At 36.5% G+C, this 21,132-nt stretch overlaps 2 protein-coding genes across 4 annotated transcripts in view; one reads left to right on the top strand and one right to left on the bottom strand.

Moving 5' to 3' along the window:
* Positions 1–5,513, bottom strand: part of gbf1 (golgi brefeldin A resistant guanine nucleotide exchange factor 1) — a 71,419-nt gene extending 65,906 nt beyond the window's left edge. Inside the window, 1 exon segment of the mRNA XM_056760187.1 lies at positions 5,362–5,513. The gene's annotated coding sequence lies outside the window, so the exon portion shown is untranslated.
* A 282-nt stretch (positions 5,514–5,795) lies between these two features.
* Positions 5,796–18,662, top strand: pitx3 (paired-like homeodomain 3). Of its 3 annotated transcripts, none has more exons than XM_056761022.1 (4): positions 5,796–5,813; positions 12,654–12,780; positions 15,089–15,294; positions 17,403–18,662. In XM_056761022.1, exons 2-4 carry the CDS (start codon positions 12,672–12,674, stop codon positions 17,967–17,969), a joined length of 882 nt encoding a protein of 293 aa, XP_056617000.1. In that variant the 5' UTR covers positions 5,796–5,813; positions 12,654–12,671; the 3' UTR covers positions 17,970–18,662. The 3 variants fall into 3 exon arrangements, with proteins under 3 accessions (XP_056617000.1, XP_056616999.1, XP_056617001.1); XM_056761021.1 differs by lacking the exon at positions 5,796–5,813 and adding an exon at positions 6,981–7,114; XM_056761023.1 differs by lacking the exons at positions 5,796–5,813; positions 12,654–12,780 and adding an exon at positions 13,335–13,443.
* The last annotated feature ends 2,470 nt before the right edge of the window (positions 18,663–21,132 follow it).

Genomic DNA, 21,132 nt, shown 5'->3' with positions numbered 1-21,132 from the left:
TTTGATTTTGCCGATAACGATAACTAAGGTGGTCAGTATCTACATATAACGATTAATTACTGATAGTTTTTTTTTATGGTTTATTTCAAATGAAAAAAAAAACTAAGTAAATTAGCAGTGAAGTGGATTACCTCAATGAACACGTTGCTTGAAACACTAAGCTGTATTGTACTTTTAAATAAAACACAAATATTAACTACATTAATAAATATTAAACTCCAGTGTATGATTTAAACAAAAAGTAGGTAATTTCAAAAATTTGTATTTATATTCAAAACATTCTTGGCACCAAACCAGCAGAATGACGTTTCCATTGTAATATTTTACAATATATACTGTCGTGGTCTCATGCATGTTTGTTAACATTAAAACGAATGTCATTAACAGTATCCGTTCGTGCAGTCTATGTCATCTGTTTTCTATTTCGGAGGCGGATCTCGTGCGGTCATGCACACACAAACACACACAATACTGATAAATGCCATATAGTAACAATAATAAAATGTTAACGTTTCAGCATGTATTTTTGTCCATGTTATAACTTCTTAAGCTAACGTTAATAGGCTACTAATGTTAGCGCTTAGGCTGTCTGTTTTATTTACACCTCTAGAGGTCACGACTTTACACTATACTCTGAACTCTCCACCTGCGTATCCCAGTAGAGCTTTCCCTGCTGCGTCTGGGTGAAACGCAACCAGGAAAAACTATCCGTGGGGATTATTGCAGATAACCGATAGTTCAAATTATCGTTATCCGTGCCAATTAATCGGCAAAAACTATGAATCCGTCGACCTGAAAGACTGCAAAAGATAATAAATTATTTATGTTAGTTAGTTTCAAATTAACACAATTTCTAGATGTTTGCTTCATCTAAAATAGGCCTTTTGAAAAGGTGAAACTGATACTTATCCAAACCACAATAATGTCATTAGAGGTCGAGGTTGGTTTAGGATCCACAATGACAGAAACATTCAACATTTACCCTCACAGTAACCATCACAGTGGTTTTGGTCTTAAAGGTGACATAATATGAAAACCCCACTTTTTCTGTGTTTAACTGCTATAATCAGGTCCCCGGTGCATCTACATTTTCAGCTTTTTCAACCCGGGACAGCACAAGCAGGATTAGCTTCAAAGTTGTTCCTCAAAAGTGATCGAGACCGACTGAACGAGACAAAACTGCCAAAGTAAGTTATATTTATCAACAGTCTGAATTGACGTACATCTACCATATATATAGGAGGATAACGTTAGCATATGATAGCGAAGGGACCTAAGTCAATCACAGGTTAAATAGAACACTCAAAGCCAGTGTTAAACTTGCTGTACATACGTGCAGATGGACACTTGGAGTTTAACTGTATGAATGTTAATACATTATGTGCATTAATATGTTTAATTGCGGCAAGCTGTTTGTTTTGCTAATGAACAGGGGCGACCACCTCAGGTTAGTTTAGTTTTGAACTTCTCAAATCATTCGTGCTTAGGCTAAAAAATAATTCACAGCTTACTAGTTATGCCTTCAAGTCTTGTGTGTACCGTTATCACTCGTCAACGACAAGCACTTAAATCCACGTTATTCCGCTGAGATCTGCAGGTGCGCAATCCGTGGATTTTAGGCAAACATAAACCCACAACGTGGGTGCTGTTTGCTGGGACGGAATTTTTGGTCCACAGAGGCGTTTAAGAGGAAACTAATCGCAGAGGAATTCAGGAAATATAATTTAGCTAAACCATTGCCATGCCAGTACTACGTGTGTGTGTTGAAAAGCCGGACGGAAGGGGGTGGGGTTCGCTGTAACTCATTATCATTTAAAAAGATATGTACCAAACAGGTTGTTGTGAGCAGAGATGACTTTGATGAGGCAAGAAGGGTTTTGTTTACAAAGCTATTGAGTGTTTTTTAAGCAAAAAATGTTCCAGACAATTTATGAAGACCCTAATGAATCATACCAACTTGTTGAAAGTGCTCATCTGAGGAAACTTTTAATATTGATATTTTAACTAGGGGTGTGACGAGATCTTGTGGCACAATGTGCGAGGATATTGTGTTCTCGCGAGACCAATCTCCGGATCTCAAGAGATCACAATTTCCTCACGCAATTGGCATGATGGAGTGCTGTGCTCCAAATTGAGACCATTGTAGTCGCATATGCTCCCTATATTTAACCTGTGCGACCTCAAAATATATTTGGGAGCATTTGTGTGAGTGTACATTTTGTTGTGGTGCACAACCTGTTTCCATTACTGTACACAGAACAGGCTAATAACTATACAAAGAATGTGCCCTGCTGTGAGATACAGTTACCGGCCCCGCCATTCATAAAAACAACATGAATTTCTCTATGTAAAAGACACGCAAGATGGGCGGTTTCTTCATTTGCACGCGTCGGTAGCGACTCACTCACTAGTGTTTACGATGGTTTTCACTGCCAGCAGTGCTTTGAGAGCGCTGTTGAATAACAGCAGACTGTACAACAAGTTGAATATAGCAATCGCAAGTTCACATTACGGTATTTTAAATACCTTTACAGGCAAACCTCCTCAAAAACGGATCATTGGTGTCTTACATATGTGCAATGTAAGCATAAAACTTGATGTGTTTATGGAGTTTTAACTGTTTCTCTGAAGGCTATGAGGGTTCAGTCAGTGGAGGAAGGAGGATTGACACTGTGATATGACACCACCTCTGCTAACATGAGCATTATGCAAAAGCATAAAGAGCAATCAACCGCAGCTCTTTACTAGCAACTGCACCTGTTAAGAAAATAAAGCATACATTTTGGTGAAAAACTGCCTGTTAGTTGAGTTTGTGAAAAAAAATGTTCAGTGTTTACATTTTGTTTATTACTGAATAATATAATTAATTAATATAGAAGTTTAATTAGATTTTATAATGCCTGTATTTTTTGCATTTTGTGGTTCTAAGGTATATTTCATCATTGAGGATTTTCTGTCTCGTTTTGTGAACTCAGTCTCGTGTGTCGTCTCATGGGATAAGTGTCTCGTCACAGTCACGCCCCTATATTTAACATAAAACAACAGATTAGAAGAACGATAGAAAAATATCAGCATTTGACCACAATAGTGCGCTTCAAATAGAGACTACTTCAGTGCAATGTACAGGAATTTCCCGCTAGCAAATACAGACGATTTTGTGGTATGTGAACACTACACAAACAATAAAACAAAATTCAACTAACAGAACATTTTGAACTGAATTAAAAATTAAACTGAACATGTTAAAAACTTAATAATATATTAAATTAAAATAAAAAATAATAATTTCGGTAATTTAATTACAGTTATTTCTGACGTAATTAAACTAAATTGTGTAATATATGTGTTTGTGCAATAGTAGAATTGATATTAAATTCAAAGTCTAATGTTTCATTCTCACATTTGTAATACTTTGGTTCAATTAATAATAATACTTTAAGTAGTGTTTAATTATTTATTTGAATGAATTAAAAGAGCCATCCTTGAATCATTTAACTAATCAAGGTGGATATAGGATATAGAAACAAATTAGTAATAAGTAATAAAATACTTTTTGAAGAGAGTAATTTGTACAGTGATCTAATTACAAAATTAAATATGTAATAAGTAACTAGTAATTAATTACTTTTCCAAGTAACTTGCCGAACACTGTTGGTCTTTATATAAAAAATAGGGATGCACGATAAATTATCAGCCATATCGGTGTTTGCTGATATATTTTTTTATGTAATAGGTATCAGCTGAAGAAAAAATGTATGTCGATATGTTATAGCCAATAAAAATATTTTTTTTCTGGTAAAACTTGTTCAGCTGCACCCTGCTCACTGTTAAAATCCAATACGGTACTGTCATGATCAACAATGTTAAGGAGTTGGTTATCAGCTAAAATGTACATATCGGTGCATGCCTAATAAAAAATATTTGATTACAAATTTCACTTTGGAATTTCATCCACTGTGGCAGTGGTTCTCAAACCCCCAGGGGTACTTGGGGTACTGCAGGGGGGAAGTGAGAGAAACTGACATTTAGGAATAAATAATGAAAATCAATAAATTATGATAAAAGTATTTATATATTAAATTAGGACTACACAAAGATGCATAAAAAATAAATTTAGATATAATAAAGGTTTGACTCTCATTTCACTGTATTTTAAAGTAGATTATTGTTGTCTGGTCAAGCGGTTCTTGGCTTGAAAAAATCATAAAAAGGGTACTTAATTCAAAAAAGTTTGAGAACCACTGCACTATGGCAATGTGTATTGCTAGAGCTTTGAATGTTTCACCATCTCGCACCAACATACACGTATATAGATGATGTATATAATGTGTGCTTTTGGATAGAATGCTATTGAGAGGGATAATTTCATTACGATTTCAATTTTGGCATGCCTTACTCGGTGAATATTAAAGATATAGTTATATATTATGTATATTTATTTTATGCAAATAAACAGTTCATCACAAAAAAATACTATAGCTGGGTTTTTCACAGACTGGGTACATTCTTTATTGTCTGGTACCCTTGCATCAATAGCATCCCCAATATAGATGTACACATAATATAAACTCTACAGTCAAACATCCGAGGTACATCTACAAGTAGTTTTCTAACTAAAGTCTTCAAGGGCCCAGCGGACCAACCATGAATGTTTAAAGCCACGTACTAACATCATCAAACATCATGATGCTAATGAGAACACCTTACAGAACAGCCATCCAGCACAATGCAATAGATTCGTCATCTTCAACAACATAAACATACCGACAAACCTTGTGGTTTGTTACAGTCTTTCTCACTGAGCAAAGGATGTACAAAGGTTGATGATGAGTATGAATTGATTGGAGCTATATTGATCAGTAGGCCAAGAAAGATAGCGAGCCTGATAGCTTTGACAGCTAACAAGTTACATTGCTTGTCAAAGGCACAACAGGACACCTAAATCGACTTTTACAGCTTAAAATAAGCATTGCCGAATGTGACTTTAAATAATGAAACTAAACCATTTATGAATAAACAGAACTGATAATGCAACCAACCAACCTGTCAACAAGCTAGCAAATTGTTTGACACACTGACTTTCGCGGTGAAACTACAATGATATAGATTGGAAAAGAACCCTCGTGTCCCTCTCATTAAGTTGTATATGAGCCCTTGCCTCTTTTTAAGTGCAAGCTGTTGTCATAAGAGATAATTAAAGAAAATACTGCTGTTTCTGAGACAGCGAATCCAAAATGGCGTATAGGTCTATTGCCACTGGTTTGGCTAACTAGCTTAGCAGGCTGCAACAGTGACAAGTGAACGGATACAGCGTTCAGGAAAATTATACATTCGCGATAAACGCGTTGAATAAAGGCTTACATTTAAACAGGTCCACGTAGAGTTGTCATGCCCTGATGTTTGACTGTTAAAGAAGGCAACTAGATTGATGTTCTGTCACCGGTGGGTAATCTCCTCCACAGGCAAACTTACTGACGTGGAATTGGTGTAGCTCACACAACCTTGATATTTCCTGTCAAATGACGACATTTTCAGCCAATGATCTTATCACTCGGCTCCGTGTGCCTTGTCTATTCTTCCGAGGTTCCTTCGTTATTATGAAATAACATTTAGCATAAGTTTAATTAGAAACAAATATTTTACGTATTCGGGTATAGTTGATTGACTAAACATTTTCTTTTCACGAAAGTAACAAAAGAAGTCACCAATCAGATCAAAGTAAGGCGGGGCTTCGGCTGCTATCAAGGCTGGTTGAACTTTAATGATGACAAAACAGGGGGCGGTCCTCAGTGAAACATAGCGCATACTCGTGGGTTTGTTGTTTGTCTGCTGTTATGGTCTAAAAGAGTATCTATACTACGATGCAGTTTCATAAATAAAATTAATACAGTTGGATAAAATTGTCAGATTTACTAAGTTGACATAACGGTTTTGCTTTCCTCCGGAGATTCTGACAGAAACATCATAACAGGTTTAGGCTATTACAGAACCTTGCGTCAATGATGCAAACCGATTGAGAAGAGTATTTGCATGTTCTTTCAAACAATTACAACATCCTTTAATCCTCGGGAATTACCAATGTGTCCGGTAACTAGAGGAACATAAAACCACTGATCAACTATTTTGTCTGAAATGTAAAAGGTTACAAAAATAATCTGGCGCGTTTCATTAAGCTGTCCTCGTTTACCAAGAGACGTCAGAAGACGCATTGTCCAAAAGATTTGCATATCACATTTACTGAATCTATGTGCATTATATAAACCGTTTATTTCTAAATGCACATGCTTTGTATTTGATATTGTGTGCAAACGTTCTTTTGCATGTGTGGTTATGCTTGGTTGTAGAGTTTGCACAGTTTTTTTCTTTGAATGCAGAGACAGGGATGTTTGGTCAAACATATATGTATTTACTTGATAACTAAACTGACTTTAACCAGTGACGGAAGACTGATGGAGTAACCAAGCGCACAAATATCAATGACATTAGTTTGTTTATTTAAAACGTACAATGTGTGTGTGTCAATTAGTTAGGCTACGAGTTCTTTATGAGTGAAATCCAAAACTACTCTGACCTTTTTAAAAGAAAATCACAAACATTCCATGAGACACAACTGGCCGATGATATTAATCGAGATTGTATAAGTTATTTTTAAATAACTAAATATATTAAGAATACGATAATTATGTTAACTTTACAGGCACAAACGCGAGGTCTGTTTCATTTACAAGGTTTGAAGATGCTGTTCAGGTTAATAACATATAATATTCCTTAGCCTTGATTATGCGTGTGTGCATGTCCATGTGAGAGCGAGAGAGAGAGAGAGAGAGAGAGAGAGAGAAGGGGTGGGCATTCCTTTCTGCGGCGGACCTGTCGCACAAGGTATTTAGCATAAAGTCAGTCCCCCTCTGCATGGGGTTGAAGCCTTCACTCTCTGCGATAACTCATGACAGACAACACCGAGAGAGAGAAATAAAGAGACAGGGAAAGCTGTGTTTTCGCTTGCTTATCCTAAGGAACTTTTTACATGACGACTGCGTCGTTTCAGAAAAGCAGCTAACCCACGATACAAGTTGTATATTTTTCGAGGATTACCTCTACTAGACCGGGATTTCATGTAAGTAGAATATGCATGATAAATATCACTGTAGTGATGGTGCGTGATGCGCTGGATAAGTTGGACATGAATTTACCATGAATTCGTAAATATAGACGTGTCGTGTTATAGAATGAAATTATTCATGCGCTCTGAACACATTAAGATCCGTTTTGATTGTCAACTGGTGCGCAGTTTTCGTAAGGAGAGACCACCAGGCAATTGACACAGATAAACAGCGTCACTTATCGTCGTGCTGAAGTTGACGTGATGATGTCCAACTGTGCTGAAATGTACAAACTTCAGTGCCAGTGTGTAGGCTATAGGCTATTACTATATTACGACTATGCTACTTAAAGTTTACCACATGCAATATTATGTCTATACGGCTAGCTGCTATTGTACGCAAATTAGGCTTTGACGTTTGTGATCATTTATTGGACTTTATTTTTTATAGATCATTAGGAGTTATTTTAAGCCTTATCCCGTTGCGTATTTATTTAGTTTTTGATCCCGATTCGATGTGCAGTTTAGTACATTAAATTTACAGCAAAGCTGTATACTACATTTTATAATTTTATAACAAAACCCTAAAACACTTTATTTGTAAAACGTTTTACACGGTAATAATGTTGTTAAAATGTTCACATGTGAAAAGGTTAAACAGTATAGTTTAATCAGTTGTTTTGTATAAATATTAAAGTTGTTGAAGTTCAATTCGAGCTAACTTGTAACTTTCAGATATGTACATGTGAATTAGTTATTTGTGAAATTACCGTCGTTTTCTTGAACATTTATTTGTTTGTGAGCAGTGTAAAGCAATAGGCCATTACAATTGTATTCAATTTATGCTACACATGGCATAAAACGTCATTTTATTTGTTACATCTGTTTTAAAACACGTCGCAGAGCCAATTTTCTAGAATAGTTCGTTTTATTAATCAAAATATGCATGTGATATTCACAAATTGATAGGTGGCAGGTGCTCTAAAGCCGCGAGAGACCGATAAGAAAAAGACTCATCGACTATTTCAAGTACAATATACATTTGTAAAGATAAAATGAAGTTCAAACATTTTTGTTATTATAATTGAAAGAACAATCTAATGCAAAATTTTAACATTCATTATGTATTTTTTTTCTTACTAATGATTATGCTCATTTATTTTGTTAATATAGCTACGCTGACAAAAATACCTTGCCAAACGCTCTTTTAAATAGCCTAAGTATTTTACATGCAAAATTAAATTAATCGATTTTTTAAAAAGAAAATATTTTGGTATTTAAAATGACGGACTATTCACCAACAGAGCTGGCTCGTTTGAATCCACGTTTCCCGTTTGTAAAAATATAGCCTATTCTCTTTCTATATTTAAATGATACTTTTCTTTATGATAAATGATTGTTTTACGCAAAACAATTTAAAAAATTGAAACAACGCTATACATCGTTGAAATAACATAGGTAATAAAATGTGTGGTTATACCACATTGGCAGAACAGTGCATGACGCTATTGTGTTTGGTCATGCCTCATCTACAACGTAGGCTATAGCCTTCAAACACAAAACAAACATGCACTTCGGCTCGAGCCTCAGTCATACTTTGAAATTGTTCAGATTTCCCTCAGATTTTGCTTACAACCAGCTCTCTTGAAAATTTTGGGATGTCGTCAACGACATTTCAATATCGAAAGCATTTGTATCTCGATAAATAGTGCGTGCGTACTGTGTAATCGAAAAACATGACCGATCTTTTTTCTGAAGAGATGCGCCTCTCCCGGTACACGGTATCTGGAGCTGTGCGTGTAGGGAGCCGCGCTTTGACATACACACGCAAATGCAAATGGGTGTTAGGAGGGGAAAAATTAACATCTACAAACATTGGGTAGAAATTCCATCTGCCGCCGGCTCGAGTGGCTCCTTAATAAGTTCTCAGACAGCAAAGTGACACACATCTTAATCAACTCTTAATCCAAGGAATTAATTCTCAACGCGTTTATGAATAATTCCCGAGATAATGCAGCAGCCCGTGGAAATAGCCTATATGCTGTCTGCCTCTGTCGAACCAACAGATGGACCAGCAATCTTCTGAAAAGGAGAGGATTTTTTCTCTATTATCTCTTCTTTTATTGGATATTTTTTTTAATGAGATCGATATCGAGTAGCCTATACACTGTCCCAACACAGGACCTGCATTACCTGAGCCACAGTTAGGAGTCTTTCAAAGACTGCGTCAACATTATCCAAATGGAATAAACACATAATTTGTGCGACTGAGATATAAAGAAAAACCCAAACAAGCCTTAGGCCAAATCCTTACGCAGAAATATTTCAATAATTCAAATAAACACACAAACAAGCCCTACTAAATGCCTACCACACATGCTCACTAGAAATAACATTTCGCTATGTCTTCTCTTAACCTGGTCTAACCACCCATTAAAACAAACAGTTTAAACATTATTGATATTATTGTTATTTAATTTTGTTACTCAGAATTAGTTGAAAATGAAACAAAACCACAAAATTATTACTTTTTACATAATCACAAGATGAACCAGGTCAGACTCACCTGGTGGCTTTTCCTTTTTGGAATTGTTGTTATATTTAAGCATCTATCTTTAATCTTCGAATGCATCTGTGACATTTGCATGAAGTCTTTGATCACTTGTTGGCTCTCAATCTTTAACAGACCCTTGGAGTTTGAAATGTTATAATGTCAGACTTCATGGGGGGGAGGGGGGGGGTCACTGACACTTTCACCATTTAGGATGAAATAACCAGATTACCTCACCTGTAGCTCTGGCCCAAAAAGAACTTAAGCAGCCTGTCTGAAATATAAATTCAAAGTCACTCTATGCGTTTTTAATATCTTATTGGGTTGGCATTTATGAGGGAGGTTATTTTATTTGTTTATAATAGGCTAATAACAAGAGATGTGATTTAAGAGTATTGTAGCCTATATTGAGTCTTAAAATGTATGTGAGGAGTAATAACAAGCAACATATCACACAAATCTGTAACATTCTTTGCACACTGGAACAAATCACTATAATTTAACAGAACAATCTGCTTTGGCAACGCACATATTTGTTATCCAAAGGTTTTCTTAAGGAGTCGTTGTATTCAGGCCCGTGTATTTTTGTATTCAGTACTGTGTACAACAGCATAGAGCGATATCATTTTTAGCAGTGTGTTACTGAATTTAGATGTTATTTAAATTTCTTATTGATACAGATTTTGATAACATGTGCTGTTGCAAGTCTCTAAATGGTTGTTTATCATATAGGGAAACTTGATGGGATATGCGATATAGAGGCCCAGAAATAAAATTGTATTTTGACTGTTTTGGGTGAAAGCATTGTAAATCAGTCAGTCATTTTAAGATGTATCTGATATTTATCATCACTGGTAATCTCTACATCCTGAGGGTCTATCACCTCATGAATACAGATTTTTCACTATATAATTCACTGTTATATGTTCTTGAACTCCATACCTTTTCACTTTTTATTTTACATATGAGAGACAAAAAAGAAAGAAAGAAACATTCCAGCATGCTGGTATTTGAATGCAGGACATTTTATGACCAACAAGACATTTTTATCATTATTTAGTATGATTAAACGATTATCATAAATAGTGGTAACCATATAAAATCATATTCCCAAATCATCCCTTAGATATGGTATTATTAGTATAAAGTTAAAGGCATTTTTAGGGACCTTTCAGGTCCCAAAGGGCTGAACAACTACCTAAATATTTGTCAATATCTCCTTGAGTTTGATAGTGGCGGTAGAGAGAGCGCTCACGCAAACAAGCCTTGTTAATCAATATCTATTTATTCATTTAAGTGTAAATCTATTGCAGGGTCACAATAATGTATGTAAAATCAATATAAGTAGACTCGGCCTAACAGTGCAGTGATTATAATATCCAGTATGTTGTTCCCTGCAAACTCATCACGTCAATTGGACACATTGAGCAATATTTCACCTACTTTAATTCACAAAAACAGCGAATTGGGTTGCAATAATTAGAATTCATTACTATAGTTTATTTTGAGTCAATTTGTCTTTGATAAACTGTAAAAGCAGGCGTGGCTAGAGTCTCTAGTTATTTTACGTTTTCGAAAATATAATTTACGTACTGATGTTAGAGGCGACCAAACAAAGGTGTTTCCTCTGGATGGAGGAACTGTTTTCCAATGTATGACATAAATTACACACCTAGCCGATCATAATTTTGTTAAGGCCTCAACTGACAGACCTTATAAGAAAATGTCCTCCATTTGAGATACATTTTGATGCTGATAGACATTCGTATGTCAAACGGTTTCTTAAAGGTGTTATTTATATATTGTTAATTATTTATATTATTTATAACTATTTGATAGGCAAATAATATATTGTTTAAAAAATATTTTTTTTGAATAAGAGAAAAATATAAGTTATTTAGGCTGCAGAATAATTAATAAACCTCTAGGAAATCAATCTTGTTTGATCTACAAGGTTACAGCAGTCAAATGTTCACACCTTTAACAATTTATGAATCCGTCAAGGGAGCTAAAATCTAAAATCGTATAAACAATGGAAGCAAAGGACACGTGGAGTAGCTTTTTGGTCTTACAGTCGGTAAAGTGCAGGACGCGGTAAGAGAGTGATTGTGTCCCCATATCTAGGGTGACAAGAGCCGTTGTATAAATAAGCGACATGTTAATATAGGATCCATTACAAGGCTGTTATTTAAGGCTGATTGGTTCACGTAATTGTGAACTTTGTGTGCCGCATGATTTAAATAAAGAAACGTCCAAATCGTCAAGCAGAGAGGTGGACTACAGCAGTAATTGAATGAATGAACTTCCTTACATTCTTAAGATTTCAAACACGAAAGAAATGCGTATGCATTCATTACAATATCTGATGTGATATGATGAAACGATGCAAATAAAGTCAATGTTTTATCGTGCATGTTTTTCTTTAGATTTCCATACAGCCATATTGTTTATTCTAGGTTACACTTACTTTTAATTCATTTGTGCTTTTTTTATCTCTGTTCCCCTCTTTCGTTTTTGCAGAAAAAAATAAAGATGATAAATAAATGATTAGACATAGGGCCTATATTTAAAGAAAATACTATTTATACTCATCTGTTTGTTTAAAACTGCTTTATATAAAATAGTGTATGAACAATATGTTATTATGGGTTTGTACATTTTGGTCTCATTTTACGCATTTCAAAAACATGGGTAAACCGCGATATTATAACATCATGAACTAATTTGTCTTTTAATATTCTATGCAACAATGCTCTCTACTAAAGTGTTATAATTGATTATTAAAAACGATCATATTAAAGCCATCATTTAATAAATTGGGAACGTTTAAAATGGAAAAGATTCCGTTTCCTCGCCCGCATCAGCACGGGAATAAAACGAGTGAACCAATGTAAACAATGAAGTGTATGGGTTTTTTCCTCTGGGTTCAGCTTGTGTGTAAGATGTAGACTATCGTTGAAATGAATTGTCATTCATGTCAATATGATGTTGTGCTGTTCACAGAGCCTGGCGGTCGAGGTTATGGATTTTAACCTTCTAACGGACAGTGAGGCCCGTAGCCCGGCACTGTCTCTCTCTGACTCCGGGACTCCTCAGCATGATCCTGGATGCAAAGGCCAAGACAACAGTGGTCAGTTCATATACATGTACATATCACACAACTTACAAAAGATTGTGCGTAGCCTTCTGAAAAGCAGAGTTTTGAATATTGTCTTAACCACCATGTTACGCAGCAGAGGAAGATAAGCAATGAAAATAAATGTAGGCCTATTGAATTAAAAACAACAAAAAATTAATTCAAATTTGCTGGCTTTTTTATTTGTAGCTTTTCATCCGTTTCGCCCATATCATGGTCGATAGTGTCAGTGATCCAGCCCAGTGCATGACTGAATGGCACATGTGATTCGTTTTTTCAGGTTAATTCTTGTTCAAGTTGAAATGGACGTGTAATAACAACTCCACATCTTTGGGTGTAGTTTTGAATAAGCTGGGTTCATTTGAATCCAGGCCTGCGATTTACAGAAGTTTGATAGTCCACATGGTGCTCTGTGCATGGACAGTCGCCATGAGAAGAAGAACCCGGCCACCCAATCATGTGCTACACGGTGCATAAATTATTCATTCCTGTGCAGCCTCAAATTTGTTATCCAAATCACTTAGTCAATAGGCCCGTGCGAATAAACCCAAACACCTGTGGAAGAGCAAATCTAAGACGGCGATATGCAATATGCATTGATGCGCGCTTTACCGAGACACTGCACGACAGAAGATTATGAGGTCCTTATTAGAAAAAGTAAGTTCACTTAAATTACTGTAAATATATCTGTTAAATTGTACAGGCTAATGTCACACTTCGAAATGATAGCAGCGTTTCACAAACGCGCAAATCTGTAAACGTCGAAACGATTTTCGCTCTGTTGTCGTCTAGGTGTGGTGCTAAAACTACAATCAAACTGGACATTTTAAAAGTGCGTGTTTCAATATCGGAAGCGTATTTTAGCTTTAAATAATTTGCAAAATATATATATTTTTAATTAGTCGTAAATTTCATCAGCAGATGATTTGGGATGAGATTATAAAAAAGTCGTCATATCCAGACGAATCTCTGAGTGGTAATTAATAGAAAATATCATTTCATAAACTGTTTATTTAGGCACTGGGGGTGTTAACAATAAGTATATAACTGCGTGACCAACCCCTCCACTAGTGTATTGACACTTAAAGACAGTCAAAGCATCATGTGTAGGCTATGTGGGAATTAAATGGACAATAAAACTTCGAATAATTATGTCATTAAATAATTAAAACAGATTCACACATATTACGTGCGTATCTACATCTTTTGACTTGGACGTTGCATGTCTACATTTTAACAATTTATTCTTTCCGCCGCTTTTAAAAGGAAAAATACATTTTAATTAATGGGAAAATAATGTATATTTTTTCAAAATGATTAATATTATTTTACACTGGACTTTTAACCAGAGAGGGAATTCAGTTTGAACTGGATAAAATAATATAAAAAATCTCAAATATATTTTAAAGAATCAAACAGCGTTTATGGGTCAACATGTGTTTGTATCTTAAAGTGTTGAACGAATGATGAAGATAAACTCGTTTCATTTTAGTCATCTGCTCTGTAGTACATAACCTTCCTTTAGACAGCATATCACTATCCTATTTCACGGAAATGTTTTTTCGCACTGTTATATGCACTATTATAAATAACTCAACAATAAATCAGTAGGCACAAGATGTGACAGTAATTGAATATAGTGACTGGAGAAATACTGTTAAACAAGGCACTACCTTTAGAATATGGCCTGCCAGTATGCCAACGTTTAGTAGATTTTCTTGATTTCTATGCAATTTCTACGTGTTGTCCAGGTAAAATACACCCTAATGTTGCTCTTCATTATCAATGAGATGAGAATTCGTTTTATTTAGGAGTTATGCTGAGCAGATGAGTTTGTAAGAGTTAAAGGGTCCACTGACAGATGGCAGCATGATGTCTTATTGGTTTTCCTGGAGGCCCTGTGGAGTCCTGGAAAGCTTTGCTGATTAGTTAGAACTGCTCCTAGAGAGTTAAGCTCTTGCCAAACAGCCCCAAACCTGCCCTGTCACTAATGGCTGATCCCAGGATTATGTGGCCATCTAATTTAGTCCTTCTGTGGGGTCTTCGATTTGCAACGTGCAGAACTCTAAACCACAGAGGAAGGATTTTCGTCCGACGAAGAAAAAACACTTTGGTTCCGCAGTTAAACAAATTAAACAAAACTAAACAAAAACTTGAAAATAATATATGATTATCCACAGCTTTGCATAGTTGGCGTTGTTCGTTTTACAGTGTGTTGTATGACAGGTAATTTTACTAATGCATAGTATGTAAAGTGTTGCAAATAAAGTAATCATATTTTGGATCTGTTGTTTATGAACAGACACAGAGAAGTCCCATCAGAACCACACAGATGAGTCAAACCCAGAGGACGGTTCTCTGAAGAAAAAACAGCGCCGGCAGAGAACCCACTTTACCAGCCAGCAGCTCCAAGAACTAGAAGCCACCTTTCAGAGAAACCGCTATCCTGATATGAGCACACGAGAGGAGATCGCCGTGTGGACCAACCTCACGGAAGCGAGAGTCCGGGTACGTGTCCACGCCAGACTTGAACACAGCACATATGTATCAAACATGTTTGTGGCTGTTCTGATGTGAACTTTAGCGAAGACATGCTGGCTCAAAGGGTCGAGAAAGATAAGGAGTTATGCTCGCTATGCCATAACAGAGGTGAATTTGGATATTGCGTGTGCCCTTTTGAACCATGGGACATAAATTATATGTCTGTGCTATTTCAGGATTTTCACTTAAACACACAACATCAGATTGCGACATTTTCTCTGTGGCCAGTTAAATAGAGGTTTAATTGAAATCCTTCATAAAAGTTTTTGACCCCCTGTAAATTTGGTCAGTGAAGCACAACGGAGAGCAGGTGGGCTCCCATTCTGATGGATGACAATACAATTGCTATCTCTTTGGCTGGCTCACATTTAATAGATCAGATTCATGTTGGACAGAGGAAAGGTCACATAGCACGCAGTCTTGGTTGTTATTTTGAAAGAACAACACAGTTAGAGATACCCCTGTCCTAATGTCTTTTGGTGGCCTGCTGAACTGTGTATGTATGTCACTAATCCTGGCTGGAACCTTATGCCACATATTCCACATGCTTCTGCTGTCATTTTGATTTACGCAATTGATAGTGTATGTGCTCCTAATAAACACACAAACCCTAAATCACGGCCCTGACCTAATGCCAGCTTGACCCGGGCTGCTTTAAAAACTCTCCGTAGTGGACCACACAGGACTCAGAAGGTTACGTCTTCACATGCGAAAGCCATTGCTTTGTTTTCACATTTCACATCAGTTTTGTATGGAAATGCAAACATTTCTGTTATTAGCAAACCTTTACTGGTGATTGTCCTTGAACTTTAAAGGAGGCAAAACTTTATGAATGCACATGTCAATGGATTTAATCCAAAATCACAAAATACGTAATCTTCCAAAACTAAAGGTAGGGAACACACTGATCATCAAGCTATATTTGACATGCAGTTATTTTGGTAAGGCTTTAAACACCATTGCCAGAGTGTCAGTGGAACATTTACGAAGGAGGGTATTCCCTCTCTCCCAATATAAAGTGCTATCATTTACAGAATGCGGGATGAATGATGTCATGAAATATTCCCAGAAAAAAGACTGAATATTGTACAGAAAAAATATATGCTCTTTCAAAAATTACAACTTTGCACCTGAGGAGTGCATATCAGTACCTCATATTGGTACAAAATGTATATATCTGTATGTAAATAGTACCTTTTTAAAGAGTACCATCCTGTGACATCTTTTGAATTTTGACAGTGTAAATACTGTATATGGGATTATTTTTAAAAACGTGATGACAATTCTTCTTAGAATATTCATAATACCCATAATCTTAAACCATCATATTTATCTAGAATAATATGTCATGAGCGTTTCATAAAAACGAGGAAATGCTGATGATCCATATTTCATTGATCACGTAACGGATAAGGCAAAACTATTTTTATGTACCTCTGTATTTCTTGAGGAAGAAATTCATATTAAGTGAATAAATTAGTTTAATAAATGAAGCACTTAAATTCTGCCTGGCAGAAATTTTCTTGTATAAATTTCATAAAAAAGAATTAAAAACTGAATAATAAAGTCAAACTCTATATTATGATCACAAACTATACTACAGAAATACTGTTTTTTTATTTGCATGTGTTTTACCAAAAAAAATCTGTTTTGGAGTAATTTTGTGCATCAAAATAATTAAGGTGATAATTCCACCAAAACTGAAAATTCATTTTTTACTCACAAGTTATTCCAAACCTGTATAAATTTCTGTGTTTGGTTGAACACAAAGAAAGATATTAGAAAGGCATTTCTGGGGCACCATTGACTGCCATAGTAGAATATTTTTAAAGATTTTTGGAAAACAAACCGCTCTGGGTCACCTTTGACAATCATTTTAATGCTAATCAATGGTGTCCCAGAAATCTCAGCTGCTAACGTTCTTTATCTTTCTTCGAAATGTAAACAGGTTTGGAACAACTTGAGGTTGAATAATTCATGAAAGAATTTTCATTTTTGGGTGAACTATCTCTTAAATACTGATGTTTTATGAAACCTCATTGAATTGCACTGAATATACGTTGTCTCTCGAACAGGTGTGGTTTAAAAACCGCCGCGCCAAATGGAGAAAGCGTGAGCGAAACCAGCAAGCCGAGCTTTGCAAGAACGGTTTCGGGGCCCAGTTCAACGGACTCATGCAGCCATATGATGACATGTACTCGGGCTACTCCTACAACAACTGGGCCACCAAGAGCCTGGCCAGCAGCCCGCTATCAGCCAAAAGCTTTCCTTTCTTTAACTCCATGAATGTAAGTCCCCTGTCCTCGCAGCCGATGTTCTCCCCACCCAGCTCCATCTCCTCCATGAACATGGCCTCCTCCATGGTGCCCTCGGCCGTGGCTGGGGTTCCGGCCTCAGGCCTCAATAACCTCGGAAACCTGAACAACCTGAACAGCCCCACCCTCAACTCTGCAGCGGTTTCAGCAGCTGCGTGCCCTTATGCCACCACGGCCAGCCCGTACATGTACAGAGACACCTGTAACTCCAGTCTAGCCAGCCTCCGGCTCAAGGCCAAACAGCACGCCAACTTCGCTTATCCTGGCATGCAGAACCCGGTGTCCAACCTAAGTCCCTGCCAGTACGCTGTGGACCGGCCGGTATGAAGCACCAGCGTCCTTTCCCGACCCGACCCGAAACTAACGCCCGGCGCTCCCCTCCCAACCCTCTGCTCCACCCCACCCCCATTTCACTCCGAGGCATCGCGAACTTGTTATGAATATGTGGTTTTCTGAAAGGACCGGCGCCACAGGAAAAGCTCAGCGAGGACGACGCGAGAGCGTTAACCTCACAATGGACCATGCCTCAAAGAACTCATGCAAAAACATGTTGAGACTTTGTTGCTGAACCGACCAACTGTTTAAAAGCTTTTGTCCACTGCATGATTAGAGTGAACTACAAAGAGGACCCTAAAAACTTTCACTGCACTAATGGAAAGACCTCGACTCTCTCGCCATCAGTGATACCACTACAAGAGGGTGTACATAATGGATTGTGTATTGTATGTGATCAAAAAAATCTGAAACGTAGTATTTTATTGATAAGAGACGCATGTTCCTCAAGAGCAAAGCCTGGGTTGATGTGCCATGATGTACCTCCTCGAAGAATTTTAATCTTTGTTGTGAATTCCAGTCACCTAAGGTCAGAAGTCAGGGGTCAGAGGTTGTTGTAAGACGACATAAAGACAAAACCTAGCAGTGAGTAGTTTGAGAAGAAAAGAAAAAACATCAAACTCTGTAAGAAACAGAAAATTAGGACTTAAAAAAAAGAAATAACTAAAAAGCCATTGAGTAAATAGATTTGTGTGGTGTTTTAAAAAAGGGAGTCTATGATTGTAATATAATGTATGTAAGAGTGCAGTTGTTATAAAACAAACTTTTTCTGGTGTAGCCTGCTTTGTCTCATTAAAAAGAAAAAAAAAAACATTGTTTTTATGAGTAGCACAAAAGATACCAATGACAACGAGTCCTGTCACTCCTGTCAAAAGGGGCATCACAATATTCAGGTTTTGGCAATAATGGTGATATTAATCAGCAATATTGCGTTACTGCTACAAATATGATATTACAGTGCTAATATCTGGTTTACACTTAGGACAAAATAGGTGTCGGTTTTGCACTTATTTATCATTTTGCATTTAGAGTTACAATGGTTACAAAGGTTCTTTACCTATAGCTGATTATTTAGAGGGACAAACCGATTCTGAAGATGAAATCTGTATTTCTTAACTTTGTGAATGTTTTTAATTCACAAAATGACTATTAATATTGAACATGAAACTGGTGATGTTTCTTGGCATACACTGCATTTTCCAGTCCTCTTTTGATTGACAGGATATACTGACCCTGATTTGCTGTTGGTGATACTGATAACTGATGTGGAAATTTCTTTTTCAGACCGATTATTGGCCGATATATCGGAGCATCTTTAGTTAAAAAAAACAGCACACTCCTATTTTGTGTCATTAATTGGCTAAAACAAGAGAACACACGACAAACTAAATTAAAGATGTTTTTATTAAAGATGTTTGTTCGTTTTCTAAGGTTCAATACAGATATCACAGTTATTTTGATCGTGTAGTGAACATCTGATATTGTGACAGCCCTACATACGAGATGGGCTCTTGACATTGGCCTGAACTATCCAGGTCAAAAGCGAACACAAAGTCCTTGTGACGCCATAGCAACCCAACCTCAGATCCATGGCAACATTATTTTACAGAACTGTCAGTGTGAGAGAACAAGAGACAGAGAGATATAGATGTTCTCGTTGGCCTGTCACTGATCTGTTTGACCTACAGTCTTGGAGGGACTTCCACAAAGCGCCGCTCGCTATCCCGTAACGTGGGAATTCTTGGTGCCGAGCCTCGAACTTCCGAGGGAGTGATGCCAAGATTACATTAGTGTGCAGGAGACATCCCTCCAGAGAGTGACAACATGAGGCCTGCTCAGGTTAACAGCCAAAGTGAAATGAATACTGAATCGATCTCCCCTTACATCTTTAGAACAACATTCAGTCATGTCACCCCAACAAGATTTGTCTGCCATGTTCGTTGTGAAAAAGAAATTTTCACAGTTGCCTTTCTACCAAGAGGGAACAAATAGATTATAAAAGTCGAAACTAAAAGATTGTATTATTAAATGATACAGTTAATATGTATCAAATGCACAATTTCACCTTTGTGAATTCTGTAAAATGTTTGTGTGGCAGAAAAACTTGAGCTGAACATTTTATACAGTGTACCATGCAAGGACATCTTGATTTGAGGTTAAGCGTAAACCATAATATATAACATAAAAACAGCTGGAAGTTAAAGTATTTGAAATAGGATTTAGACAGCTTAAAAATATATAATGGTCACACAATAAAGACATGGAGTCTATCTATTTGAGGGAATGATGTGTGACTGGAGGTGAGGAAAGGTCACAAGGATGATCCACACGGAGTACTTTAAATTAATATCTCACTGGAGGGCAAATATCCTCTGTACACGTCTCACAAAACACTAGAAAACACATTTACAATGGGCATGACCTGCAATCATCCAAAGACCAACTGCTAAAATTCTGTTAACTTAGTTTTAAGTCAAAAGGTGCCGGGTATTGTGTATTTAATTCACTTTGCATGAAGTGTGTGGGACATGATGGACATCAAGGAAGACATTTGTTTTGTGTTTTTTATGAAGCCTGTATTTTATTATTTACACCACTACTAATCCAACAGCACCTAAACATTCAAAGAGTGTTGAAGTGTGCTACAGTACTTTTATTCGAGCGTGACAACATGCAAAAGAGCAGGAACTGCTCAATGAAATAAAAACATTTGACAGACAAAAATAGCACGTGCATGCCCGTTGGGCATTGTGACATTCTGTGTTTGTCTTTCAACATTCATTGACAGAGCATCACAAAATTAAACGATGATTATTTCTTCAGTTTTATGACCTCATGCATAATTTACACATTAGAAGACAGTAAATACATGTAGCTTATGAAAGGATTAGAGTTTACAAAACATAAATAATTGCTGTAATCAAATTAAATCGTTTTGTAACTTATTACAATAATTTTAGGATGAAATACCATTAAAAGACTATAAAAACAGCCGATTATGGAAGTTGTTACACAAAAGATGACTGATTTTGATATGATGAAAAGCTTATTATTAAAAGCCATTACTTATATAAGACTCTAAATGGCATTTTATCAAAGGAACTGCAGCCCCAATTTGGAAGTGGCACACATTGTTGGAGGTCGACAGTTTAATTAG

The sequence above is a fragment of the Triplophysa dalaica genome, chromosome 11, assembly GCF_015846415.1.
Source record: "Triplophysa dalaica isolate WHDGS20190420 chromosome 11, ASM1584641v1, whole genome shotgun sequence".
NCBI lineage: Eukaryota > Metazoa > Chordata > Actinopteri > Cypriniformes > Nemacheilidae > Triplophysa > Triplophysa dalaica.
This window is presented reverse-complemented; position numbering and strand designations above follow the sequence as displayed.